General features: G+C 40.8%; 1 protein-coding gene across 1 annotated transcript in view; it reads right to left on the bottom strand.

Annotated features, from left to right (window-relative positions):
- The window catches only part of GNG10 (G protein subunit gamma 10), a 32,302-nt gene extending 11,279 nt beyond the window's left edge, over positions 1-21,023 (bottom strand). The window contains exon 1 of the mRNA XM_075210939.1: positions 20,829-21,023. Coding sequence (XP_075067040.1) covers positions 20,829-20,909 — 81 coding nt within the window. The 5' untranslated portion in view covers positions 20,910-21,023. The remainder of the gene's footprint in view (positions 1-20,828) is intronic.
- Between the last annotated feature and the right edge of the window lie 2,282 nt (positions 21,024-23,305).

Below are 23,305 nucleotides of genomic sequence, written 5' to 3'. Positions count from 1 at the left end.
CGCTTTACAATTGGGAACAAACATTAATAAGACAATACTGGGTAATACATAAAGACAGAGAGGTAAGAGAACCCTGCTCGAAAGCTTACAATCTATAGGACAATGGGAGTTAGAAACACAAGGGCATGTGCTACATCATATTGCACAATGGACCAGCCAGACTGCAAAGGTAAAAGTACTGAGTGGGCTATGTGTGTTGCAATGTTGGTCAGAAGGTTGTTGTCTTGCATTAGCAGTGTAGAGGATGGTAATAGGATAATCTAGGGAAATTAAGATGGTGGTTGAGGAATATCATAACATTGTCTGAAGAGGTGGGTTTTCAGTGAACGCTTGAAGGTTTGAAGACTAGAGGAAAGTCTTACTGTGCGTGGGAGGGAATTCCACAAAGTAGGTGCAGCCCGCAAAAAATCCTGTAACCGAGAATGGGAGGATGTGATGAGAGTGGAGGAGAGACGTAGATCTTGTGCAGAACGGTGTAACATGCCTTATTTCTACATTATTATTAGATAGGTTAAAGCTACACATGAAGGGAACTAGTCTGTAGCTCAACATCTACAAAGTACTAAGGAGGAGTTGAATCAGAGCAAACTTACAATGTAATGTTCAATTACACTTAACTTCTATATTGTGGTTATTTTAATATGCAAGGCAACAAAGTAAATACATTGATAAGTCCTCCACGTGAAACAGTAGCCCCTCCCCATCTCAATATATGGGTGTATAGTCCAATATGGGTCAAATAGAAAACTTTTATCACGACCAATGTGTCCATATTTTCCCACATAGAAATCTGCAAACAAGGAACAATTATTTTCCCAGAACTCATAATTCACAGAAATGGAAACTTGGGATCCTTTAACAGATTCTCTGGCAAACATAGAAGCAAGGGATGAAGAGAATTTAGAAACCTTATTTGTCACAGTGGAGTCCCAGTTTTTCTTTTACAAGTATATAGGAGCACTGAGCATCACAGTCATAACCCTTCAGTTGTCACAGATCTGTGCAATGCATCCACTAGTATGTATTACCAATCACATGCATACAAACCTCAATAAAAAAAAATTAACGTTTTTAAATGTGTGTGTGTGTGTGTTTGTATAGAGGGAGGAGGTGGAGTAATTGCTCATTTTTTTGTGTTCGGTTGCTATGTTAAGCTGCTATATTTGTAGCAGCAACAGTCTGTTCTCGGATGTTACAGCAACAAGACAAAATCAGCCAAATTTTGCCACTTTAATTGCAATGTGCAATGCCAAGAGATTAGTCATACCACAAAACCATTTCTGATTAATGTAGGAGAAAAATGCCTGTTTTAGCTGTACAGCTTATGCTGGATTATTACCTGCAACGCTTGACACTCCTTTCATCTATTCCAAATAGGAAGTGGCACTGTGGAATATATCTGTTCTCCTGATAGATAATGTGCTTCTTTGACTTGGTCGGGCTTTTCGGTGCTTTCCATGAGATCAAGGGCTAGATTTACTAAACTGCGGGATTGAAAAAGTGGGGATGTTGCCTATAGCAACCAATCAAATTCTAGCTATCATTTTGTAGAAGGTGCTAAATAAATGAAAGCTAGAATCTGATTGGTTGCTATAGGCAATATCCCCACTTTTTCAAACCCGCAGCTTAGTAAATCTAGCCCCAAGTCTTGTTTAGGGTTAAAATGGAGTAGAAAATACTTAAAACTTTGAGAGCACTTGTTATTTACAGTATGTGTATAATTGCAGTACTACATTTCTGTTTCAGTAATCAATACAAACATGGCATCCACATGGTTTGGGCCTGTATCACATGTTCACCTTGTGAATGGAGGACAGTACACTGAACTCAGACAAGAAAGCAACCCTTGCTCACTGTTTAGATCCAAGTTTGCACTTTTCTAGGAAAACAGCAGGAAGTGCAAATTTTGAGCTGTAACTAATCACAGTGGTCATTGCCATATTCCCTGTAGTCCAAATGTTTGTGGGGGGGAGTCTTGTGTTATGATGCCCAATACTGTGGGCATAGTTATACCTTGGGTTTGGCCAAATGTTTCCCAAATGTTGGTGCTCCAATGTAAACCAAAAGTATATATGTAAAATATTCACTTTTATTGTAAAATGGGTATATCCTTCTACCATAACAGATAGAAAATAGTTTTTGTTATTAAATGGACCATGAGAGATGCTATGTATAATACACTGAGTAACATTTTTGCTAGAAGACCTTCCCTGTTGCCATGTACTATAGTAATTCTGCATGACTGTAGTGAGCAAAGCCAAAATTTGTCTGATGTTTGTCTGTGGCTTGGTCAATACTCACTGCCACTGGGGATAAGAAAAACAAGACAAAAAAAAACCCAACAGTTTTCTATTAAGCTTAATGGGAACCCCCCCCCCCCCCCCAACCCACTAAGGAATGTACTATTCATAGCTTGTGGCTTCTCTATTTAAAAACTACCAAATCAATCACTGGGAAAAATAAGACCAAATACATACTTGAATTAGCCATGGATGCTGAATATGTGTTTTACTTTGAAATTATGAAGCAGGAATGATGTATTTTCAAGGGGACAAGTAGTGAGGTGAAGTTAGAAGAACAAAAGGTGGAGTACTGACATAATATGATCACCCTGTTAAAATAGAAGTCGGGAGGGGGGGGGGGTATAAAATATAGAATATAAATAGGTTTAAGAAAATAGACCTCTATGACGTCAGATGTGCGCGATCCCATGCGCTACTGTTTGCCGACAGTGTGGTATGGATAGAAGCAGCAATCGGAGCTTTGATCAATTTCCACAGTTACTAACGAAAGGAGGTTTATTCAATTCAGGATTCGGAACACACTATCAAGGTACAGGTCTTGTGATATCATGCCAGGGATCTGGTAAGAGACTTTGATATACCTTTGACACACCATTTGGAGTCCTGTCACTACTTATGTAGTGTTCCTCCTCTTATACACTGTTCTATAGCTCCAAACTGCAGTTTCACCATATTGGGAACTTTGTCTCTGTGAATGCTATAATATACAGCGCATAACAAAGATATGAGAAGTGGTTGCATTAAGTTGCTGGACTGGTATATACCTGCAATTTTTTATCCTTTTTTGAAGATCGTGTAGGTGCACCTACTTTGCTATATGTTCTATTTGACACTGATATCATCTAACATGTGGTCACACTGTATTTACCATTATTGTGGTTTTTAGAATGTTTTAATAAATTTACTTTTTATTGTATATTACGTGCATGAGTGCTTTGTGGCAGACTCGGTACACCATCGCATATTTTGATTGTTTAAGAAAATAGAGAGTTATGGGTTAAGTGTAGGTGATAGATGATGGAAAACATAGATTATAAAGCAGGTATGAAACAAAGCAAATGGAAGATAGGTTCAGAGTGAATGGGTGGGTGGACAGACAGTGGTTGACCATTTAAGACATGGGTGTGGTGGTGGGTAAACAGAATTTACTTAACAATTCTGGAAGTGGATGAGGAGACGCAGTGTCAACAAACAGCTGGTGAGTAACTGTGGCTTTTAGTTGCTTGCTCTTGGGAGATTTACATTATGTAGCATTTATGTTTCTATTTTCATATCCATTATTACTTTTTGCAGTAATTATATTCACACACAGGAAACGTTTTAGCCAAAGGGAATTGCTGTTCATTTCACTTAACAATAACATTGTTTTTAGCATATTCTTTGTGCTAACATTTAATTGATTTAGAACAGCCCCAAGCTAAATACTTCACAGTGAGGTGTGTGGGCGTAACAGACAAAAGGTGGAAATTAAAATCTGAAAGGCAAGTCTATCCTCATGTACAAACATTCTTAATGTATAAAAAGAATGCAAAAAAATACAGTTAAATCTGCTCTTTAAACGAAACAGGCAAAGAAACAAACATATAGTGGTCTTATAAATCTCACTGAAATCAGTGATTGAAAACAATGTATGTTGCCCTTATTACACCTACTTTAATAAGCTAGGATGTGTGTACTAGTCCTGTCTGCAAATGGACTCTTTACTTTGTATTCAGTTTCGCGCAGTGACTCCACCTTGGTCTAAGTACTGTGGGCTCTTCGTTGGGTCGTATCCTGGAGTTAGCAACACCAGAGAGACCAAGGAACCCTCCACCCGCTACACAGTGAACCCAAGGCAATCACAAAGGAAATATTATCAAACCAGGTTGGTCTTTAGAAGCAACACCAGCATATTTATTAATGGACACATGCTTCTAAAGGAATTTTGTAAATGTTGTATCAAAAATGTAACTGTAAGAGGCACCTCCTTACCCTCTAACACTGTTCCACAACATCTATTTAGCAAGGATAACAAATACCAGAATTACACACACAATTATATCACAGCTACTTTAACTTTATAAATACATAACAAGGAAATACATTTGGAAGTCAGACAAGTATAGGTAATTATGCAGTTTATGCCAGGAGGAGTTGTCAACAAAATTTGCTCCTTCCCTTTCTTAGTTAGATGAGGTGTTTAGCAAGCAGTTAGAACAAAGCCCTTGGGCTCCTCGTTATATCACTCTCCTCAGACAACACTTGGTTACCTTAGGCTGTCTTTTCTCCGCCATAAACATACTTTACACTTTTGTTACATCCGCTCTCCCCTGTACACGACCATGTAGTCACTTTGATAACACAGATTCCTCACCATGCGTATACATGATGGGCCTTTTCACATGCAGTAGATAATAAATTAAAAAATGTATGCAGCTCCTCACCAATATAACTCCATCTCTTTCCCCTAGCTGACTGTCCCTGTACTTCACACTTGTTATTATATCTCAGTCCAGCAAAAGGACAAAAACACAATATTCTTCAGGTCTCCCCATCTTACTAATAAAGAAAGTTTCAGTCCAGTCTCATCAAAGGTGAAATAACCATGGGTTAATTATCAGTATTGCTTCCAGCCTCTGGATCCCAAAATGGCTCCTCTCTGCGCAAACATCCAGTAACGCTTTATCTCTTACTTCCCTGCTCTCCTCCAATCCACTCAAACTTCCCTAAGGTCTCCGCTCTGGCTGACATACAGAGGTTCTCTCCGTGCCATGCTTGCCTCTACAAGCTCCTCCTCCCCACTGTATGCTGGGATATGTAGTTCTCTGCCTGCAGGGGAGGCATGCAAAACGCATGTGTGGCCTGCTAGGGTTGCCGGCGCCACACTCATTTTATTTTTATTTTTAAATCTCTTAAAAATAATCAGAAGGTGTAGAGCCTGATCAACCAATATGCTGATCAGGCTGCATCCTAGGGTGCATGGTTTTTAAAGACACAGTCAACAAGACCCTACCTGTGCTGAAGGGATCATAGCTTTGCGCAGGACACTCCCGTCTCTAGACTTTCTAACCTCCAGCTTCTATCATAGAATGAGGACCACTCATGACCTGGTACTCCTCCCCCTGGACAGCCCACCAACCAGCTTCTTCAGTTCGGTCTGTTTTACTTGGCAGCATTCTTCACTGGATAGTGGCCTAGTGGTTAGCACTTCTGCCTCACAGCACTGGGGTCATGAGTTCGATTCCCAACCATGGCCTTATCTGTGTGGAGTTTGTATGTTCTCCCTGTGTTTGCGTGGGTTTCCTCCGGGTGCTCCGGTTTCCTCCCACACTCCAAAAACATACTGTTAGGTTAATTGGCTGCTATCAAAATTGACCCTAGTCTCTCCCTCACTGTCTGTCTGTCTCCCTCTCTGTCTGTGTGTGAGTGTGTGTCTATATTAGGGAATTTAGACTGTAAGCCCCAATGGGGCAGGGACTGATGTGAATGAGTTCTCTGTACAGCGCTGCGGAATTAGTGGCGCTATATAAATAAATGATGATGATGATGATGATAGTAGGTAAATGGTGGTTCAGTATTCTATGCGATACTTCAGGAAACGCTAGAGGTCCACATTTAGTCAAACAAAGACGGAAAATACAAACACAACTGTGCTAGCTACAGGTCCTTTTCTTTTTAAGTAAATATGCTATAATATATTACAAAACTCTGGCTAATTGCCTTAATCAGGTCCTACCATCCATAATTTATTATGATCAAGTAGCGTTCAATCAAATACGGCAGGCCAGGGAGAACAACGTGACGAACTATAGCCTTACTACATATTATAAAAACCAAAAGAATCCCTACTACTCTCCAATCTCTCATTGACGAAAAAAAAAAGTGTTCCATAAAATCTCATGGAAATTTGCCTCCACTCTGCTAAGTGCAAACAGACCGAATTGAAGAAGCTGGTTGGTGGGCTGTCCAGGGGGAGGAGTACCATGTCATGAGTGATCCAACCCCAAAGGAGTGTATAATCAGGGGGACACCCCTCTTCTACTCACCCCCAAAAGCAAGTACCTTACCCTTCGGGTACTAATCGCCAGCCACCGCTCCGCCCTGTCCCTGGAAGTTATTAGAGACCGTCGGAACCCAGGTTGGAGAGGAAGCCAATAGAGACTGTTTCCACCCCTGCCAGCCCAATGGAGTGTGGCGTGACTGAGCAGAGAGTCACCTCTGTGTCCAAAAGACCCCCCAAAAACATGTGGAGGAACCTGCAGCCGGTCCAAATGGTACCCCTGCAGGAAGAAAGACTGAGAGACTCAGGGACAGCAATAAGTGTAGTGAGCCCCAATCTAAATGATCCTGCTGCAGTATTGCAGGGTCGCACTGCTAAATTTACCATGGCAGATGGACTGGAGAAGGAAGTGCATGTAGCAAGGGTGTTTTTGGACTGGGGAGGTGGTCGAGAGTTGCGAGATGTTGCCATTTTGGATGGCCTCCCAATTGATGTGATCTTTGGCAACGATGTTGGGGGTGGAATTGTGACCGCATTTCTCAACTCCGAGCCAAGCTGCTAAACTGCAGTCTTCAGGATCTACACCGGCACAACCCAGCCCCGAGGAAAAGACCACAGCTGCTAGACAACAGCCATCACCAGCAACCACAGCTTCAGCCAGCCCAGAGGAAAAGACAACATCTGCTATACTTTCAGGAAACAGCCAGCTCTTTGCCTCTGGAAAGACTACGTCCCCTAGAAACGCAGAGGATGTTGTCTCTTGCCAACCTGATCTTGTGGGGGTGCGTGGTGATGCTCCTGCCCCTAGCAGTATGCCAGCTTCAGCGGTGAGTATAGCGGAATAGAGTGACCCCCTTTTGACTGAAGTAACCACAACCTAGACCCACCTGCAATGTATCCTGACTTAGACAATAGTGAGGGCCGCAGGGAAGAGTTCAGGGCAGCTGGAGATAGACCAGTTTGGGAACATGTTCAACTGGTGGTACCATGGGGCTTTCGCAGACAATTGATGTCATTTGCCTACGAAATCCCTATGGCAGGACATTAGGGAAGACACCAAACACTGAAGCACCTGACAGAACTTTCAACGAATGGCTGTGGACATAGTAGGCCTCCTGCCTGTGCCCAGTAGATCGGGGAAGAGATACATCCTCACCCTGGTGGACTACACTACACGGTATCCAGAGGCTGTAGCTCTGTCCTCCATAACTGCGGAAAAGGTAGCAGACGCGCTGCTAAGAGTATTTAGCAGACTAGGGTTCCCTAGTAAGATCCTAACAGATCAAGGGACACTGTTCATGAGTTAACTGGTCCAGAGTGCGACAACTCCGTACTGCCCCTTACCATCCCCAGACTAACGGCCTGTGCGAGTCGTTCAATGGCACTCTGAAGCACATGCTACGGGCATTTGTAACTTCGGAGGGAAGGGGGGGGCTGGGAACTTTACCTGTCGGACCTCCTGTTTAGTTATCAGGAGGTGCCGCAGGAGTCTACCAGATTGTCCCCCCTTGAACTACTATATGGCTGCAGAGTCCGTGGGCCTCTTGACCTGTTACAGGAGTCTTGGGAAGGGAAGTTAGCCACCCAGAATGTCTCTGTGGTGGAGTATGTGTTGAAGTTCAGAAATCGTTTAGAACATCTCACGGGGCTCGCGTAGGCTGACCTAGCAGAAGCGCAGGCAAAAGAGAAGACTTGGTATGATCAGGACGTGCGTACCAGAGTGTTTGAGGTAGGGCAGAAGGCTCTTGTTCTGATACCCACACACCAGAACAAGCTCCAGGCTGCCTGGGCTGGACCATACACGGTCTCAAAATGCCTGACTGATATCACTTATGTGGTGTCATTTGACAGCGACGGTAGGTGGTAGTGGACCTACCACATAAATATGTTGAAGCGTGTGGAGGCGGTAGCGGAGGTTTGCTGCTTACCGACTGAGGAACCAGGAAGTGACCCACTACCTGACCTCCTAGCGGATGCCAGACGTGAAGATGGTGTAGAGGAAGTGGGCTGGGATGAGCAGTTGAGCGCCCGTCAGAGGGAACAGCTTGAGGCAGTGTTGTGGCCCTTTGCAACTCAGTTGAGTAGGAGACCCGGTTGGGCTTTCTTGGTGATGCACCATGTGGACACTGGTGAGCATAGGCCAGTTCAGCAACCCGCATATCGGGTCTCACCAGAGGCCAAGGAAAATATATACATGGAGATACAGGAAATGCTTGAGCTACGGGTGATCCAGCCATCACATAGTCCATTGGCGTCCTCCGTTATATTGGCTCCCAAGAAGTACAAGACAACGTGGTTTTGCGTAGACCACCGCTGGTTGAACAAGGTGACCGTGTCTGATGCCTATTCCCTGCCCCGAATTGACGCTCTGTTAGACAAGTTGGCTGGAGCAAAGTATATTTCCACCTTTGACGTGAGCAAGGGATATTGGCAGATACCGCTGACCCCTGAGGCTCAGGAACAGTCAGCATTCATCACCCCATTTGGCCTGTTCGAGTTTAAGTCCATGCCATGGACTTAAATGCGCCAGCCACCTTCCAGCGTGTTGTTAACTGACTTCCAAGGATCTTGCTCCTGGGGCAGCAGTCCCTGCCCTGTCGCTAGTTGAAGCTATTGGAGCTCTAACTAGGAACTTCCTGGGACCCCAGGAGGTACTCCTGGACCCATTTAATTCCAGGAGGCTGGTTGATAAGTCCCTCCGTCAGCCACTGAAGTTGGCTGCCGGATGGTGAAGGGGATCCAGGGCTGCCTCTGCAGCCCCTGCACAGGGTAAGTACTCTTTATTTTACACCACCGGTTCCCAAAGTGTCACAGGGGTGCCGCGACCAACCAGAGAAAAAAAACCCCAAAAAAAACGGCACCCGGGACCCAGCATCCTCCTCTCTCCCGCAGCATGCCCAACATTCAGTGACAAGCTGCGGGAGAGGGGAGGATGCTGGGTCTCGGGCGCCGCGCGTATTGGTAAGTTTTTTTTTTAGTTTTCTTTCCACTGGCTGGCCGCAGCAGAGGGGCAGAGTGAGAGAGGGCAGAGGGGGCAGTGTAAGAGGGCAGAGTGAGAGGAGGCAGCGTGAGAGAGGGTAGAGAGGGCAGAGTGAGAGGAGGCAGCGTGAGAGAGGGTAGAGAGGGCAGTGTGAGAGAGGGCAGAGTGATATGGGGCAGCGTGACTGTACGCAGAGGGGGCAGCGTGACTGGACGCAGAGGGGGCAGCGTGACTGGACAGAGTGTGTGGAGATGAAGGCGGTCACAGTGTGAGTTAGCTGTCAATTATTCTTTGACAGAAATATAATTGAAAAAAATATATATAAAAATATTATTTTTCCTTATGTGTATTATGTTTGCATACAACTTAATAAGTATTCCTGTCCTGACCTAAATATTTATTACGTTTTTTTGACCCAACTACTTATAAAACGGGACTGCTTGGTAATTATTTTGGAGGGGTGCTTTGAAAAAATTATGGAGACTCTAAGGGGGGTGTTCAATTGACGGCGGGATCGCTGAAAATCCCACGCTCAAAGAATATTACCGTTAATACGGTAATTACTCGCGCTGAAATCCAGCGAGTAAATTACCGTATTAACGGTATTTACGCGCAGGATTACCGTATTAACAGTAATATTCTTTGAGCGCGGGATTTTCCCGCCGTCAATTGAATACCCCCCTAAGGGTGCCGCGAAGTGTAAAAGTTTGGGAACCACTGTTTTACACATATACACTTTACACACATATGCATTTAAAAATACACATTTATACATTTAATACATATAGTTACACTCAGCGCTGAATGGGTTAACTCCCGGCGTGAGCGCCGGGAGTTAACCCATTCAGCGATGAGCGTCGGTTCTTTAACGGCGCTACAGCGCCTAAACATACATTTTCCCTCTTTTCACTTTATTATACATTTTTAACCCCTAACATGCTGCAGCGCTGGGTGCTACCCAGACAATGCTGCTGCGCCCACATAGAAAACATTTAACCCCTGTGGCACCGGGTAGTAACCCTCCCAGCGCTGGTGTCATTTTCAAGATGGCCACCGCACGAGTACTCGGGACCCGGCCACACTTTATAGATAAATTTACTATCTGGCCTACCGTTTTACAAAAGTAACAGTTAGCTTTATCCTGGCCAACAATATCTTGGTTAGGTATAAAAACTAAATATTTAAACTTTACATCCCATTCCTCTATCTGGTCCCTTCAATAATAAAACGAACACCATATTACAGACAATACAAATTTGTGACTCTTCTGCTCTTAAATATGGCTCCTCCACTCCTAACTCTCCCATCACTCCTCACTGAAACTACACAGAATTCCTCCCAGGCATGTCTACAAAGTCGCCGCGAGAGAGAATGGAAGAGAGATCTGGACCACCCTCCAGAGGCGGATGGATGGAAACAGATATGAGAGAGTAGCGAAGAATTCCATCTTTACCTTACTTAAACAAACATCCTATAAAAGATATAACTAAAAATCCCTTGATCTCTCTTCTTTCTTACCCTCCACAAGATTTACACAAACACTGCAATATCCTAGCAAATGTCTGAAGCTTTATAATCAAGAACTTGAAAAAAACCTCAATCTTCTTCAACGTCCGCCCTTAAAAACCTTGTTTGGCATATAGCTTCTATGTGAAAAAATATATACTACCTCCATGATAGAGAATATGTTTTTGGTCAAGTGTGGATACCATGGATTTTTGCGAATTCCAGAGGTAGATCCTCCCCTGATTAATATACCTTGAATTACTATCTTTGCAGTAATAAACCATAGTATCTTCATATCTTGTACCAGCAAGATACCTTCAAGCAGTTCTTCACCCTCAAATCCCAAGACGGAGTCTCCTTCCAGATCTTTTCCCATGTGGAAATTTCTGTAGTATGCCCCCTCTCCTTTTCTCATGCCCCTTGCTCCCCTATTTTTACTTAAGATACTCCATTTTCTTTTCATATTTCCAAGCTATTCAAGGCACTTTGTATATTATATTTATGCAATGTTGTACCAAATCCCCCAAACACATGTTTGTATTACATGTATTTTCTATTTTCCTTTGTTTATACAACTGGTTGTTAATATCATTTAAATAAAGAATTTAACTAGAATAAAAAAGTAGCCAGCATAACAGTTACTGTAGACATAATACATTCAGTACCAGTATGGACGTACAGTGCAACATGTGATGGCATGAAATTAAACATGAGTGAACAATGTTCAATTTACTGTCACAAACAATATATCAAGACTTTTCAAGAGAAGAAAAGGGTTAGGTTGGGGAGAAAATAGGGGAAGGGTGGGGGTATCAAGTGGCAGCCAAAAGCATACAATTATGTCTAGTACTGAGAGATTCAATAATGGTCAGATGGTTTCATAAACTAGGTGAAAAGCCATAGGTAGGTCTGAGGTTAGTGACCAAAATGTAAGGTGCACAATAGTGGAAGGTCCACGGAAGCCAAACCTTACATTATATATTACGTCCTGTTAATGAGCCAGTTTCAGTTAACAAATGGAGTAAGTGAGTGGGGTCTGATTCCTTCCAGGAGGAGGCTAGATGACAATGACATTAAAAGGTGTTTTTGGTGCCAGGATCTGTAAAAAGTATTGCAGGGAAGTTGTTATTATAATGGTATGAATCAGTCCTTGTTAAATTGCTATTCAAAGTTCACACCTACAAATGTTAAAAACTACATGTATGTATAGGGGTGGTATTATTTGAAACATCTACCTTCTTTAGGGTGTCGCCTCCTTCCCCTGAAAGGAATTCAGCAGTGCTCCACTCAGGAAAAAATAACCACAGCTGTTCATACGATTCACAAAGCCTGTGATCTGGCCACCGATGGGTGTGGCCAGATCCATAGGACCCTTAAAAATGTATAAAAACAGAGAAAGGGGTGCCTCTAAACATCCAAAATGTGCTCATAGTCTGTATAGAGGGATAAGTTAAAAATAATTTTATGCATACAGAATTATTTTGCCTTCACTACATCCAGAGGTGATATTACCCCCTGTATCGATTAAGGAAACCTTAAAGTTGGTAGTTTTTTTTATTGTTTTTTTTATTTGACAGAAAATCTTTGTAAAGTTTTAACTCAAAAATTCCGATAAGGACATAACAGCACATTCACACAGTAATTGTATAAACCGATATAGCGTCAGGCAGCAGGAGAGGCCCAGAACTCCCAATCTCCTTCCAGTATGTACTAAAATAAAAATGCCCCTAATTAAACCCATCTTCAAAACTACAGCACATGCTGGAATGACCCTCTTGATTTAAATTAAAAAATGAATATAATATTTTAAAAGATAACATTTATTTAACCTTAGTAGACCGTAAAACATAAGCAGTGGTTTATTGTGATGTAATGGTCATATGAACAGATAATCTGTCAGTTTCTGAAATGGACACGCTCTGATTATAATTTCCAATCATTTCATTAGCTTGTTGAGCAGCTGATCCAGCTGGCAGCCTATTCCTTCTACAGTGCAAACAGAATCAATAGCTGTAAAAACACAGGAGAAAATGTGCGGTAAATAAAAGGAATGCATTAATTATTACACCCCCACGGCCTGAAAGCCGGACAGCGAACACAATTGCAGAATTGTGTCAGAGACAGAACTGCAATGCCTCCACCACAGTGTACTACTCCAACTATGCTGCTTATTTTATATGAACTTCATTTGTGACTTACAATCCCAATGCTGCCTCGGTGTAGGAGGTTTGTCAAGACAATGTGAATAAAGCAAGAGAAAAACGCTATACATCAACTTTGCAGCTGCTACAGGTTTGTCCCCGGCAAGACAAAAGAAGAGACTAATGGGCATATTAAATTACATAATACTTAAAAAGCAATCTATAGCACTGTAAACCATTACACTAAACTGAAAAAAGCAAATACCTCATCGGTTGTCATGATTTACAGTACACTTGCAACCCTTTAGAAAATTAGTGTATTTAGATCGAAATGGAGAATCAAGAAGCAGAAGCCTATTAGAGGAGAATCTGACATCAGCATTTTATCCCCTCAATCTCAGAGCGCTGTACTTTTCCACCGCAGCCCCAGCAATTAGGCAGAAGGGAGGACCATGACAGTCTGCTGACCTGGTTCCAGCTATGGTAAACACTCACAATGATGCCGATGATTGACCTGGTTAGATCATTTGACAACCATCCAGGACAGGAATATCCACAGTATTGATACTTTTTCTTAGGACAGTAGTGAAGTTATCTTATCTTACTACACTTTACCACTTATCCTGTATTTAACCAGGTCCCCCACTGACATTCAGCATTGAAAAACTGTGACCTCATTTCACTATTAACCATAGAAAATAAAATCATTAATAAACAATAGTAATCTATTAACACATTGTAATTGTTTTGTTTTCTTCTAAAATCATTTGTGTTTTATGCTACATATGTGTTCCATTATTATTTTGTATTTTTATTATGTTAGTGCATTTTTTAAAAGAACTTTTATGTATTGTGATCAAGGTTTTCATTTGACTTAGCCGTCATATGAATATGAATAACTGTCAATGATGTCTAAGAATACATATTTTTAACTCTTAGTCATCCATTGCCATTGAGCGCTGGGTGGACTCACTTGGCTTTTATGTAGCCAAGATCTGGATGTCAAGAAACTTTGGGGGCCCGTGGGCAGTGGAGGCGTACAGGAGCAGGATGGTAAATATAGTACATAATACAAGGATATACTTGTCATAGAATAGTGATTAACATTAGGTATATAAATGGTAGTAAAAATAAATAAATTATATATAAGTGTAAAGTATGCAATCTAATTGTAAAAGGTAGCTAAAAGAAGAAGAGGGTACTGTGCAAAGGTGATGGATTGATGAGTAAATATCAAAACAGGTGAATATAATTAAGATGGGTAGCATGAGATAGACTATTAATAAAAGGTTGTATGTGTTGCAAGCAACAAACAATTAGTAGAATGTAAATTCTCACAGGCCCTCTACTCTATGTCTTGTGTCTGTCCACTCTGTCTTACTTGTTTGCTTGTTAATTGCATCCATGCATTATTATGCTCAACTGTACCCTTGTTCCTGGTATTATGTATACGGTTTTCATGTTTGTCTTTCTGTATGATTATGTCAGACACTATGGAATCTATGGAGCCATATAAATGATGGTAGTTTAATGAACAGACGTGTAAAAAAGTAAATTAAGTACAGAAATTAAATTAGGTCGATTTGTTTAGAGAAAATATGTACTTTCTCCTGAGAATGGACTGGCTGGAGGCTTCTCTCCAGAAAAGCATTCTCGTAAATTTTTTGAGACTTGGGAAAGTTATATGAATATCCTACCCTCCCAACTACAAAATCAACTTTATGAATGCTTTCACCAGACGCTGTGGTATGAAACAAGGGTATTCCTTCAAGACCCCCCAATTTTTGTACAGAATGATAGGGCGGGCCTGTGCTCTTCCTCTGGTCTCTCCGCACCCTGATGATGGGTTGGGGGAGGGGAATCTGTAATGTCGTGATTGCCCCTTTCATTGGGGGATGGTGGCATATCTATTTTCATCACTAATGTTATCATTATTGCAGTTTTGCCTTGTTCCATGTTACAAACCTATAATATATTAATATCGGATACATATATCTTGGAGTGTCTATGGCATAGTGTTGTTAAATCTCCTCAAGTGGAACCCATAAAAGATGTAACCATATTTATGTACATGTATATTGACTGTATTTACAATTGAAAGTTTCTCTTTCCTTATGAAACTAACAGTATTACATGATTGATGTCTGAACATCTTCAATAAAAATGTTTTGGTAAAAAAAAATTAGGTCAAAGCAATAAATGAGAACTAAATAATTAGATGTGTTTAATATATTTATGGTTGATGCTATAGTGTCCCTAGATGTAGGTGTTGAACTGGAGTGCTGTGGTGCGAGAAGGTCCCCCATCCTTTGTGGTCCAGTGTGGATCCAGTGGGTTCCGGCAATGCCAGGCTTCCTACCTCGCTCCTGAGTGCGGGGAACAGGATCAAAGCGCCACAGACAAGCTGAAAGAGCTTTGGTTGCGACATCAGGGAGACTGCTGCTCAGGTATCTAGCTAACATCCCTCTGGAGTCAATTTTGGTCTTGGAGAGGATGCAGTTCTCTTGGGCAGGAGAGTTAAAAGATAAATTTGGTGCCAGGGTTGAGAGGGGGCTGCTACCCTGCAGTCCTGATCCAAAGTAAGACCAGCCACAATCACAAGCAATGAGGTGCTGGAAAAACTGCACACACCACCTAGAAGCAAGTGGTTCCAGGTGCCGGTGAAGGAACCTGGTGGCAGCAGTTGGCACTTGGAACTACTATAACGGGGGCACCATGGTGGCAGAGCAAGCATAACCGTAGGAACAGGAAATATGTGAGTAGGGTAATGAAAACAAGATAGTTTTCATTAGTTAGTGCAAACTGTTGCAGTGCTAGTCCTCGATCATCTGTGTAAATGCTGTCAATCTAGTTAGTGGCTTCCTCAGTAGATTTTCTTAATTTCTGACCACTATTCTAATACTCCATGGCAACACTAGCTAAGTACATAGAGGAACCTCTTACTGTACATTTTCAACTTTTTTTTTCGTTTTCTGATGCAACTTTAAAGAAGCACCGAGTTATTTATATTTCTTTGCACATTGTCACCTTCATAAAATGTATAGTACCACAAAGATAAAAAAAAATAGCCAATCACTTCCTAAATGATATAGCACAGATCCAACGTTTACTAAACTTCTGCAAGGTCAATAACAAATAAAAAGCATTTTACTGTTGTTTATTATTGATCCACAATGCTTGCGTGGATACTTGCAGTCTTTGCCAGCTAACTCCTTTTAAAATGAGCTTTTGTTTTAATGCAGAAACAAATGTGCCTCTTGTCAACAAATCATCCAACTCTGAACTCTCATGTGTGAAAGGCCTACCTCCTTCACATTACATAAACCAGTAGTGCTCAATCTCTTTTTAGATGAAATCCTAAATGTCAGTGTGCCCCAATATTGGGACCCCAAAAGATGTGGTTCCCAATATAAAATATTGTATGTATGAGAATTAGGGGATCCCAAAGCAGGAATTTGAGTTCACTTGGAGTCCTGACAACACATGTGGCACACCACTGATGTAGACTACCCAAGACTACAGTAAGATCCTTCTCCATCAGAATGCTGGCGATAACCGCACATGCACATACCTCTCAACCTTACCGATTTAGACAGGACAGTCCGATTTTAGGGCTCTGTCATGCCATCCGATCAGGATAGCTTTGTCCCATGAGTGGGCTATTTAGGAAGTACTTGTCAATCGCCGCTGCTCTGAAGCATTTGTAGAGGAGGAGAGTACGGACAGCCTAGCACTTCAAAAGCGCTAGCTATGTCCCCTTTGTGACTTGACCACGCACCCATTGTGACTTGGCCACTAGGTGCTTAGCCGCAGCAGGAAATTGAAATGAAAGGGAATTCATCAGAGAAAATGACTTTACCTCAGCCCTCAGCAGTCCAATCCCTGTACCTTGCAGAATATCAGTCTGTCCCTGATGTTTGCAGAACATCAGTCTGTCCCTGATGTTTTTCCTGGAGAGAAGTGGCTTCTTTGCTGGCCTTCTTGACACCAGATCATCCTCCAAAATTCTTCACCTCACTGTGCGTGCAGATGCACTCACACCTGTCTGCTGCCATTACTGAGCTAGCTCTGCACTGGTGGTGCCCCAATCCCACAGCTGAATCAACTTTAGGAGACGGTCCTGGACTTGCTGGACGTTCTTGGGCGCCATAAAACCTTCTTCACAACTATTGAACCTCTCTCCTTGAAGTTCTTGATGATCAGATAAATTGTTGATTTAGGTGCAATCTTACTAGCAGCAATATCCTTGCCTGTGAAGCCCTTTTTGTGCAAAGCAATGATGACTGCACGTGTTTCTTTGCAGATAACCACGGTTAACAGACGAAGAACAATGATTTCAAGCATCACCCTCCTTTCAAAGCTTCTAGTCTGTTATTCTAATCCAATCAGCATGGCGGAGTAATCTCCAACCTTGTCCTCGTCAACACTCTCACTTGTGTTAATGAGAGAATCACTGACCTGATGTCAGCTGGTCCTTTTGTGGCAGGGGTGAAATGCAGTGGAAATATTGTTTTGGGGATAAAGTTCTTTGTCATGGCAAAGAGGGACTTTGAAATTAATTACAATTCATCTGATCGCTCTTCATGACATTCTGGAGTATATAAAAAATTCCCATCATAAAAAGTGAGGCAGCAGACTTTGTGAAAAATAATATTTGAGTCATTCTCCAAACTTTTGGCCATGACTGTACAAAGAAAGCATGGAAAAGTGACTTCATTGCCTTCCAATATCACAAAATCTGTATATTCATATTATATACAGCAGGTAATTGGATTTACGTGACTACTGTAAAGAGGCCAACAGTACCATATTAGCTGGCACATTCATTTTACCTGTACGATACACTGTATTTCGCAGCTTTAAATAAACACTAAAAGGAGATGAACATTAAACTAGAAGAGCACCAGTCCTTAGCGGGAGATCATCAGCTATCTGTTTTCTTGCCTACCAGGACTACAGAATGATTTTACTGGTTATCGAGAAGGCCCAAAGATAACAACTCAGCAACACCAGCCCTTATTGCACAAGAGCCAGGACCATTTGTTTTCTATATCAGGACTAGAACTATATCCTACCTGTCCAAGTGCTTCACTAAGAGAGATGCAGTTTTTTTGCTGAATAGGAGTTCATGCTATAAATTCTAGGAACTCCTCCTATCCTTTTTAAGGACCTACTGTAGACATCAGTCCTTATCTACCTCGATTATATCCTAAAACAGAAAACTGAACTTATGTAAAGCCATTTAAATGCTTGGTACACTATATATTTTGGGCACATTTGCAGTAGTGGTGTTACTGGATGTCTCATTGGAAAGGTAAAAAGGAATATCATTTATTGTTATTGACAAAATACTATTTAATGATTGAAGTCACTTTTTTTATTATATATAAAAAAAGTCACATATACATACTTGCTAATCAGAGCTCTTCATATAAAACTCTACCAGTCTCTCACTATTCTTCTTTGGCTCGCAACATGACCTATGAGGGTATTTGGGAAAAACCCTACACAGTTCTGTATTGTGAAGTTCAGATCATTTTATATATTTTTTTTGTCATCTCTTGTATGCACCCGTTGTCTTGGCTGTAAAGCGACTTGCCACCACTTGGGGACTAAAGCTACAAACAGGGCATTATTAATCCCTGCGTTGCACGGTAATAGCTAAACCAAACTGCCACAGCTCAGAATGATGGATGTATTCGGACAGGGAACAAATAGGGTTGCAAAAACTAATAAACCCGGCTACAGCGATGGAATATGTACAGTGCTGCAGAAGGCACTCAAGTCAATTTTCCCATTTACATTGTGCATCTTAGCACCAAATATGCTTAGTGAATGACCCGACCCATCTTCTTTCACTGACCTCCTAGCAGATTTTTACGGTGTGAGCAAATTTGCTAGGTGCTTAGCCGTAGCAGGAAGTAGCCTATTGCAGCCATAACATACCCAATTTTGTGACTGCATTTATTATGCTTTATAGTTGGCTGTATCAGGTAATTTAAAGCAGAAATAACATAAATCACTGTGTCAAGCTATGAAAAAGGAATGTTAGTAATTATCTTGTTAATTGTTCCTTTGCTTATTTCTTCAGGCTGCTCTTATTGAGTTGTAACTCTGTAGAGTGTCATGGATTACCAAAGCAACCACAGTCACATGATATAGTGAGCAGAGAGACATTGAAACGCCCCACTTACTTCCATCTACTTATGTACTGTAAAATCGTCCCCCTCATTCTTCCCTAACATGACATGCCAAGAGCCTGTGTGACTGGTAGCCATACTTTGCGGGCAGTAAAAACATAACTAGATGGATACTTAAAAGGTAATTAACTTGCTATTTAAAGAACTAAAAAAATCTTCTATGTGGGGGATTTCTGGGTTTAAATTAAAACACATCGGCTCAAGTATCTATAGTAACATTCTTTAATGACTAATTTGAGCAATGATTTGATATGCGAATGAAGAAGATTGTGTTGCCCACATAATATCTTCCACATAAAGGGTGAGTTAGTGAGCCATGTTGAGCAATGGGAGTTAAAATAAAGGCTCTTCTACCTGTATAACATGTACTTTCAGTAAGGAGGTCATCCTCAGCACATGACACGACTTTTTCATCCTGTGACCTGATTACATTGCACTAGATTTGATATTTAATCAATCCCCTTCCTTCACTATAATAGAACTTTGTTGTACTTAACAGGAACCCACACTCTTGCCTTAACACTACTCGCTCTATCTGGAAAAAGAGAAATCCGACACAGCCAGGTGTTAATTGAAGCACCGAAGGTAAGGGGTAAAGGTCATGGCTACATTCAAGGGCTGGGACGTGCTAAATACACAGGGCAGAAATACACACTAAATTACTATTATAGAGAAGGGAGAGAATATTCAAAAAATGGTATTTAAAGTGGAATAATTTTTAAATCTCATTAACAGTTTGTTTTGTTTAGAGGCAACAGTAATATTATCAAGGATTAATTTGGTGCACGTGAACAGTAAAGAAGTACCGGGGTGGATACAAGTTCTAAAATTACTCAGTAGTGCCTGATCCAGAAACTAGAGTTTTGCTGAATAACTACAGGGCCCATACATTTTCCTGAAAACAACACACCCTATGTGCCTATGTGAAATAGGACACCTTCCATGAATTTAAATGCTTTAATAGATTTCCTTAAAAAACCTAATAATATACTAAAAATTTCACATGGAACATGTTTTATAGAAAGGCAGTGTTAGTTTAAAAGGATGCATGTAAACAAAAAGTACATGATTGATAGAATGAAGTTCTTACAAACCTTTGTTGACACTTGTTAACCTTCTGTTTGCAAGATCCATCACATAGTAAACGTAACTGTTCCCATCACAGATAGACTATGTGTGCAGCTTGTTGTATTTTTGGCTTGCCATGAGTTTTGTAACTGTCTTTGTCACAGCCACAGCGATCGAATTGATCAGTATACGGACAAGCACAGAAACTCGGCTCATATTCCAAAAAAAAATACACTGCAGCCACCACAGGCAAGTACTACCGTAAGAGCTGCGTGTCAGCGATAGATTACAGTAACTACAGTAAAGTTGTGAGCAGTCAACACTATATTGTATATAGGTGATCTAAGAACATGATAGTAACTACACCATCCCTAGGATCCCGAGGTTTATGAAGAGCCCACTGCAGATTGCACATGTTTCTCAGCATGCATGTGATCTGACTTATGAAGAAATTCTGTGTCAACACCACATTTTAAAAGGTAGCAGCAATAAAATGAAATCATTGGACTATTGTGATATTTAAATTCTGCAGTCAATAATTCAACAAGTTGCAAATAAAAAAAGTAAAAGTTGTATGGAAACAATCATTGACTAGCCAGTCCCTCCCAATTAGAAAAATACCATCTATATACATCAGCAGAATAGATTTACCTTGATCCTCTCCACACTTGCCTCCAGCTTTAATTGCTCCACCAGTCTCTGCATAGTGCTCAGGTTAGAGTTTGAGGACATCTTTACCCAGGTGAACAGGAGTTTGGTTAGGATGAAAAGTACACCCTGCTACTGCTCCAACAGATAATACTTGTGATGCCTGGACGGATCTAGGCAGGAAATGATCTCACAAGCAGCTAAACTAACAGATTCTAGCCCTCCTACCCATCCAGCACAGAATAGCTGTTCCATAATATCAAATGCAATATATTTTGGTTAGGGCGCCACCTACAGGATAGGATTGAGAAAAATGTCAATTAAAGTTAACTGTGATGCCAGGAAAGCTATAATCAAGATACAATAATGTTGTAATATGCTGTGTTAAATTAAATATAACTGTGCAATGTATTCCAAAACGCATGTCATCTAGTATGTCTAATGATTTGTTATGATACTACTTCTAAACCTACATTTGTCCCTTATTGATTCTATTAAGTGATTTTGAATAAAAGCTGTGCACAGAGAGCTATAGTGAAAGTTAAAAGAATGGGAATAAGAAATGCGTTTTAATAAAATTAATGCACATCACCACCCAATGAACTGTATGGTACAAATGATGGACAATAAAAATAATCCTGAAAACGGTCTGAGGAGAATACCAAAAATAGCTCTGGGAGTGGCCCATGGAAAGCTATACAAATATATATTTAATCTCACGTAACATATTCAACATTAACAAATTGCACATTGATTATAGGAATTTTTATGTAACATATTTAGTAATATCCTCTATTCACTTTTAATATGTTTATGACATTGTTATAAGCTTTAATTATTTTTTTTCCTACAGTACTACTGCCATGCGTAAGACCAGCTAATAAATTGCCTATAGGGCAAATGCAGTGATACACCTGACTTCCATTGCTCAATATTGAGCAAGGCTACCTCCATGCAGAAATGAAGAACAAAATCAAAACAACACTAGGGGCCTGATTCATTAAGGATCTTAACTTGAGAAACTTCTTATTTCAGTCTCCTGGACAAAACCATGTTACAATGCAAGGGGTGCAAATTAGTATTCTGTTTTACACATAAGTTAAATACTGACTGTTTTTTCAAGTAGCACATAAATATCAATTTTAAATTTCAGTGTACAAATAAGCTATCAAGTATTTGTGTGCTACATGAAAAAAGAGTCAGTATTTAACTTATGTGCAAAACAGAATACTAATTTGCACCCCGTGCATTGTAACATGGTTTTGTCCAGGAGACTGAAATAAGAAGTTTCTCAAGTTAAGATCCTTAATGAATTAAGCCCTAGAATCATAGTCATCTTTGTATCATATTGCTCTACATCAGCAGAGATTTGTGAAAACCCTAACATGTGGTATTTTGTAAAACCCTATGAATATTTAATGATGTATATACAAATACTCCCTAATCTAAACAAGCTATTTTTAAAACTGCAACTGCAAAAAAGATCTTTCCAATAGAGTGACACCAGTTGTAGTGGTTTTGTCTTAGGGATTATGGCATATTCTCTCATAACTTTTCAGTTTTGTAAAAAAAAAAAAGGTACAATTGTGTTAGTGTGAAGCCAGACAGTGATAGAACTGCTTATCTAATTTATAGTACTATAACATGTCTCGGCATTCTGCTGTAATATAAAACATATGGAACCGTTTTATGCCTGTTAGCAATATTTCAGGTCTGCGTCATGTGACTGTTTCGTTTTTCAGGCTATGAAGAGATCCAATGGTGAGAGCTATTTATAGGAATCACAGATAGCCTGTATAATTTTCCAGAACTAAAATTCCATTGTGTTGTTCTGGGAATTCTCCACTTAAGTAGAGATTGTCAGTACTTCAAGTTCAGCCAGGTAAACATCTGCAGCTGTGTACAAAGAACATTTGCTTACCGAAAACATAATGGATTATTGAAAGAAAATAAACACAACACATAGCCACAGATCATTCTAACTTTTAAAGACATACTTATTGCGATATTTAGAAAAATTAGCCATATGGTAAAAGTTTATTATGACTCTACTGTATTGATTTGCCTTTCTCTCTTGCAGTCTGGCAATGCATTTGCATGCCTCACCTCTTTCAGACTTCTGTATAGTAATATGTGCTTAGATCTCAGGAGCGATCATTAGTGACGTAATGAGTACAAGAGGTTACAGGGCTTTTGTTAAAAAGGTGTACAAAAGGCATCTGCCCTGGGTCCAACAGGACAGGGATCCCACCATCATATTTCCTTGTGAGGGAGTTTGGATGTGAAGGCCCTTAACCATACTTGCCAACTCTCCCGGAATGTCCGGGAGACTACCGCATTTTGCGAGAGTCTCCCGGACTCCTGGGTGTGTGTGGCAATCTCCCGAATTCTGCCCACTTCACTAGGAAGTGCCCCACTTCCTAGTGAAGCGGGCAGAATTAGGTCCCAAACGCTGCGATTCCTGGTGAATCAAAAGACGC

The sequence above is a fragment of the Mixophyes fleayi genome, chromosome 1, assembly GCF_038048845.1.
Source record: "Mixophyes fleayi isolate aMixFle1 chromosome 1, aMixFle1.hap1, whole genome shotgun sequence".
NCBI classification, from domain to species: Eukaryota; Metazoa; Chordata; class Amphibia; order Anura; family Limnodynastidae; genus Mixophyes; species Mixophyes fleayi.
The sequence above is the reverse complement of the archived record's forward strand: the minus strand, read 5'-3'. Positions and strand labels throughout refer to the sequence as shown.